Here is a 6,234-nt window from a genome sequence, read left to right on the forward strand (position 1 = left end):
TAAAAGTTTTATTACAAAATTTTAAAGCAAATATTTTATTTATACGAAAATATTATCTTAATTATTCTTAGCATGTGATTTCTTTAAATTTTTTATTTTTATTATTGAAAAATTAAACAAATTATAGCCTTCATAATAAATAAATGATTTTATATATATATATATTGATAGCGAGAAAGAGAAAGTAATAATAATTACAAACTCATTAAGTTTGTAAATTGTAATAATATTCATCGGATTTATTTTCAAATATTCTTAAAATCTTATTTCACAATGTTGGTTTATCATTTTTACTTATTATTATTTTTCGCTTGTTTTATTTTATGTTTATAATTTGATCAAAATATTTTTTTTTTTCTATTAATTCAACAGTATATTTTTATTTCTTAAATAAAAATTGTATTTAAATAGTTTATTTTCTTAGTACAATAACTATTATTATAATTGTATCATGTACTCACCCAATGGTGTTCAGTTTTATGTTTTTTTCATTAAAATTTAAACATTCATGATATGTGAAGAGGTAGATAATTTCTTAAAATTAATTACGCTAGCTGAAATCAGCAGTAAAAGGGCTATCATCAAAAACATATGATGTATGATTAAAATCCGGTAAAGATAAACATGGATCGACATCGGAAAAAAATGACGGTAGCAAAGAATGATTTTGTAGATCTGCCGGTACGTTTATAGGTAAATCATTAGCTGCTAATGTCGCCGGTAATAGATTATCAGAAAAGTCGGATGCCAACGAATGATCACTTAATGATGTAGGTGTAAGCGATAATGTATATTCGGCCGAATCTAAATCCGATTCAAGATCAGGTTCTTGTAAAGCTTGTGTTAATGCTGCTATATATTTCATAGCTAACCTTAACGTGGTTATTTTTGTCATTTTCTCGTTATGGTTATTTTCATGGGTTAAATGCGGTATGGCACGCCTCAACGATTCAAACGCTTCGTTAATCTCTCTCATACGCGATCTTTCGCGTGCATTGGCTGTTTTTCTTCTATATTTACTTAACGGCGGTGGTTTTTGTTTTTGTCTGCGCTTCGTACGTCCACGCGGTCTCCATTCTCCGGTCGTATCATTATCTAATACTCCAACCCCTGGTCTTACAGCAGCTCTTGGTCTTAACGAATAACTTTTACTACTGACATCAGCAACTGGATTTAAACTACTGCTGTTATTGTTATTAGCATCACTAACATCACTTAATACGCTCTCCATTTCCGTGATCGTAATGTTTTTATTATTTATTAAATACATATAGTATAAAAATATGGATATATATTTTTTTATAAAAATATATTTATAAATTTATAGTTGAAATCAAGAAGTTACCTTCACAATCTGCTATTCCATAGTCCATAGCCTTTTTCGTATAATATAAACCAAAAATTTTAAAACTTGATTATAAATAAAACACTCGACGTTTAACAAAACTAAAGTTAGTTGTAAACACAGTTTTGTTAGAAGTATTGTTAAGTTTTTTTTCACGTCGGAATAAATTTTAACGTACACACATTAACGAAAATGTTTCAATCATTTTTTACGTTTTTTTTTTTTTTAAATAATATTTGTTTATTATTCACACGGTAATTGTTTTTCGTTTTTTGTGTATATATATATATATATGTATATTAACTATAATTAAAATTATTTACTTATTAATTTTTTATAAAATATTTTTTTTCACAAATTGTCAATATAGATGAAACAATCAAAGTGCATAGTTAAATTGTCCAAATTTTTTTTCTAATTTTGATGACACGTACATAGTTTATATTATAAAAATTATTTATCACTTACGTAAATCGAGTTGTTAATTAACGTTGAATATTTTTTAAACACTTTTTAAACAAATAAGAATAATTATTTAATAAAAAAAAAAAAGTTATATTTTAATGATATATTAGACGTATTATATAAAAGGATAAGCACTGATACACCGCTCCGTTGCACTATACTGGTCAACCCATGTGATGCTGACGACTGCCAACAGCAAACTGAAGAGAAGTGGGCGAGTTTCAACTTCTTGCTTATCCTCCCATTAAAAGTCTCCTACGTTCCCAATCGATTGTGACTATTCGTTCGTTGAAATCTCCCACTTAAGTACTCCCTTCGTTTTTAAGTCTGTACTTAAGTTTTTTAATCGTTTTTATAAATTTTATTTATTTCGTTTTTATTATATTTAAGAGATACCTTTTATTATTACTTAACAACAGCCTATCTACTTTTAGTTTGTAAACGAATGAAAATAGTTATCGATTTTGAAATATTTTCGATTTATTTCTTATACTATGTTTTCGGTTTTCGCTTTGTAAGTGTATTTTTACTTTTTTTTATAATCGCTTATCAATATTATTTTATGCGTTAAAACTTATAACGTATTTTTATCTGGACTTTCGGTATTTTACTTATACAGATCATAGCCTATAGGAATATATAAATTTTAATTTATCTTTATTACCTATTAAATTTAAGCGATAATCCTAAATTGTTTTTAATTTAAATACTTATGAAAATTATCTTTATATCATAAAATTGTTTAGCACATATTAATGTATTTTTACATAAGTTTTACAGTTATAGCATTTTACATAAATATTATTCCTTTGATATATTTTTTGTACGCCTGTTTAAATTGAATTATTTTACGTTTTCTGTTTTTTTTTAATAAAATATCAAGCACTTTTTAAGTATGTGGTTAGACTATAAAATTTATAAAACAATATATTTTCTTCAAAAACTTACATACGAGAATTTAAAAAGCTAAAAAATATGTTTTTTGTTTTATATATATTTACGTGTGTAAAAAACGCTATTCTGTACATAAACATAAATATATATATCTCTGCAATACATAACGCCCAGCATGATATACGTTAATCAGTCTTGAATGCCCACAATATCGATATTACACAAAGCTAACTTCTTGTATAATTCAGTTTCCTTCTGTTAATAATTGAAAACCAAATTTTATTTCAAATTATAATTTTTTTGTTAATCCTAACATACTGATAATTAAATTATTATACTACAGAATTATTGAAAAAGATTTAATGGTTCCTATGATTATAAAATATCTAATACCGTTATCTGTTGTTTCAAATTTAAATGATAAATTATTTGTGTTGTTTTACTGTAATTTCTTTTTCTACTTACGTTGGTTGTTTTTAAGTTATTTTAATGTTAACTTAAGTAAAAACATGTAGAGCTTAAGCTTTCTATTTTTCTAGCGGGGCCTATTCTATTTAAATTTAATAATTTTATAAAATTAAGATAAAAAAAATTATTTTCTATTTCTAAAACTTCAAATCTGTGTATTTTACGGCAAAAATATAAACATGTCATGCCTAATTCACAGTCAACGCCCAGCAAAATCTACAGAAGATAAATTATGAACTCGCATACACGTTCTTCTTTTCTTACGGTTAGTCCACTCAGAGTTTTGAAATTCCCAATTTAAAGGGTTAAAATGTAGTAAAAATGAAATTTACTTTTTTTTTTAAATTATCGGTAGTAAATGAAGATATCCACTAGATTCTTGGTGTGTGTAATCTGCAAGCGAATATCTAAAAAGTAATTTCTACAGTTTTTGAAACTCAGAGTTTAAAGAGTTAAAATGGACTTTTAAATTTTTTTTTGAAGCCCAGCTATTTTTTTAATTTTTCCTTAACAATTTGAAGAAATCAATTTTTGTAATCTTCATATGAATATCTAAAGACAAATTTCTCGTTTTCTCGAAAATAAACCATGAAAAAAGTAAAGAAAGGAAAAAAGTTGTAACAATGTCTTTACCTATTTCCGGTTGCTTGACTAAAAAAGAAAACTAAAAAAAGTTTTTAAAAATGAGAAACAAAATATGGTCACCCTCCTTCTGGTGTTTGTCAGGTAAAACCATTTTTACCCGTACTTTGTACGGAAACCAATTATTAATTAATATTTTTTAAGATGAAGGCAGACTATTTGAAACCCACATTCTTAGATCACTAAAAGTTTTGGTTCTTGTACTAAAACTATTGCTCTGAAGAAAGTGCAATACACTGATAATTTTTATAAATTGAACAGGTTTTAATTTTCAAACATTATTATTATTCTCACAAGCATGAGTTTAATGAACATAGAGGGTCCAGGGAATATAGCAAGACTTGAATAGCAAGCGAAGTGAGCTGTTAAATATCCCCTGACCGCGACGAGAAATGCAATCCTTGTATCCCCGTTCACGACGGGGATACAAGTATTTATATCTATTTATTTATTTTTTAATTTACTAAATAATTTTTTACCAAGTAAAGTTTCAAAAATTTTTGGTTTTTTTTTTTTTTTTTTAATTCTGTTATATAGATTTTCTCAGTAATAGTTAACTTTTTTCATAGTAGTCCTAAATGTTAGTAAAAAGAATTCACGCGTTTTTTTTCACGATTTTCACGATAATATATATGTTTTTTTTTTTTTAATTTGTATTTTTTGTCAGTTAAATGCCTTTATTCGTAAATTTATAAATTAAATTATAAGAATTATCTGTATTAAATTTTCCTAATAGTCTTTTTTAAATGATAGATTGTGTTTCTTATAAAAATTGAAATTTTACAATGGTCCTACATTTTTTTTCTTCCAATACGTAAATAATTTTGAATAAATTAATAAATACAAAAAAAAACTTGATTAAGATAATATTAATCCATTATCAAATGGAGTATCTATGTCACTAGTTTTAACTGTTTATAGAAAGTTGTTTTTTATAAGTCATACGCACAGGCAACGTAACTTTAGTGGTGGTGTTTAGTGGTGGAGGTAAGGACTAGGAAAAGTTTAAACGTAATAACGCCACCTTTACGTTCCGCCCGTTAAAGTCACTTCAGATGGTTGAATATTCTACCGTTCAGACCAAGAACCCGCTCTATACTGAGGAGTAGTATAACATAAACTGCCGGCCGGTTACAGAATACTAGTCCCGCACGCGCGCTACCACGCAAAAGAACGACGGAACGCGCTCGCTCACGCGCTTAACTTGTCCTAATGACTCATAGACCTAGCTTCTTAACTCTCTCACTTCACTTCAAAAAAAAAAACAGTAAAAATAAATAAAAAAAAGAAAAGATATCACCTTTTTTTATCTAACCAAACGGTTCGTACCCCATATATGGAAACCACCACCAAAACGGTCTCTCTAATAACAGGTGGCTAGTTGATTACTGCTGTGTAAACAAACACGAATTGAATGTCGATGGCTTCTGTTTAGCTCCTGGAAATAAACTGTTGTTTAAGTACCTTTATTTACTTTCAGTTTCGACCGGATCGTTTTTTTTTTAAATTAGTTTTTTACCAAATCATTACAAAATCTTAAATTACATAAGTAAAATTAACTGTGTAAAATTAATGCATACGACACTGTTATCATTTAAACGTGTATTTTTTAAGCAGATCGAATTGATAATAACATGACAAGAGATTATCTTAATTTGATATATACAGAAGATAATAAATGGGTAATTAACAGATTTTCTGATAAATAAGTGTATTTTATCCTTTAATGTTCTAATTTGCTCTTTATTTAGCCTTTGGCAGTGCTATTTCGCAGTTTCGTTTTTAGTCTATAATATTTATAATTAATCAAAATTAATGAAAACATTATTTACTGCTCCTGATAGTTACTAAATAGTTAATTAGTACAATTTTTTTTTAGCGTATCTGATTCGAATCTGGATTATACCAGTTCAAAGTTTAACGGGTAAATGTTTTATGATTAATTCACCATACAAGCTCAAACTAGTGCGAAGAATATGAAATGGTAATATTATAGCTAATGGAAAACGTCATGCCTGAAAGGGATTCGACCCCGGGACATTCCAGATGAAAGATGAGAGGCGGTTATTTAACATTTATTTATCGTCCGAAGCTTAATAAAACTATCTACTACTCATCATTAATAATGGTTATTCCATACTTAAGTGTGCATCAAAAGAAAAGCATGTAAATCTTTAAAAAAAATTAAATTACACGTAGCTTTGTTGACATATCATTAATAAATAAAACAGCCTAATAAAAAAAAAAACTGTATTCAATCTAAAAGGAAATAATAACCAAAACAATAAAGAAATTACTAAACCCAAAATAGTAATTAATAACTAGCAACTAACAAACTAACAACTAAACGAAAAAAATCTGCCAAATTAAGTGAATAACCAGTAACAAATCAAGTAACCAGTAATCATAACCAAATCATA

The 6,234-nt window shown here is 27.0% G+C and overlaps 1 protein-coding gene across 1 annotated transcript; it reads right to left on the reverse strand.

Moving 5' to 3' along the window:
• Nucleotides 1-326: 326 nt before the first annotated feature.
• On the reverse strand, nucleotides 327-1,568 carry LOC142331226 (uncharacterized). The gene has a single exon (XM_075376977.1). It carries the CDS (start codon nucleotides 1,268-1,270, stop codon nucleotides 551-553), a length of 720 nt encoding a protein of 239 aa, XP_075233092.1. The 5' UTR covers nucleotides 1,271-1,568; the 3' UTR covers nucleotides 327-550.
• Between the last annotated feature and the right edge of the window lie 4,666 nt (nucleotides 1,569-6,234).

The sequence above is a fragment of the Lycorma delicatula genome, chromosome 10 (assembly GCF_047948215.1).
Source record: "Lycorma delicatula isolate Av1 chromosome 10, ASM4794821v1, whole genome shotgun sequence".
Classification (NCBI taxonomy): Eukaryota; Metazoa; Arthropoda; class Insecta; order Hemiptera; family Fulgoridae; genus Lycorma; species Lycorma delicatula.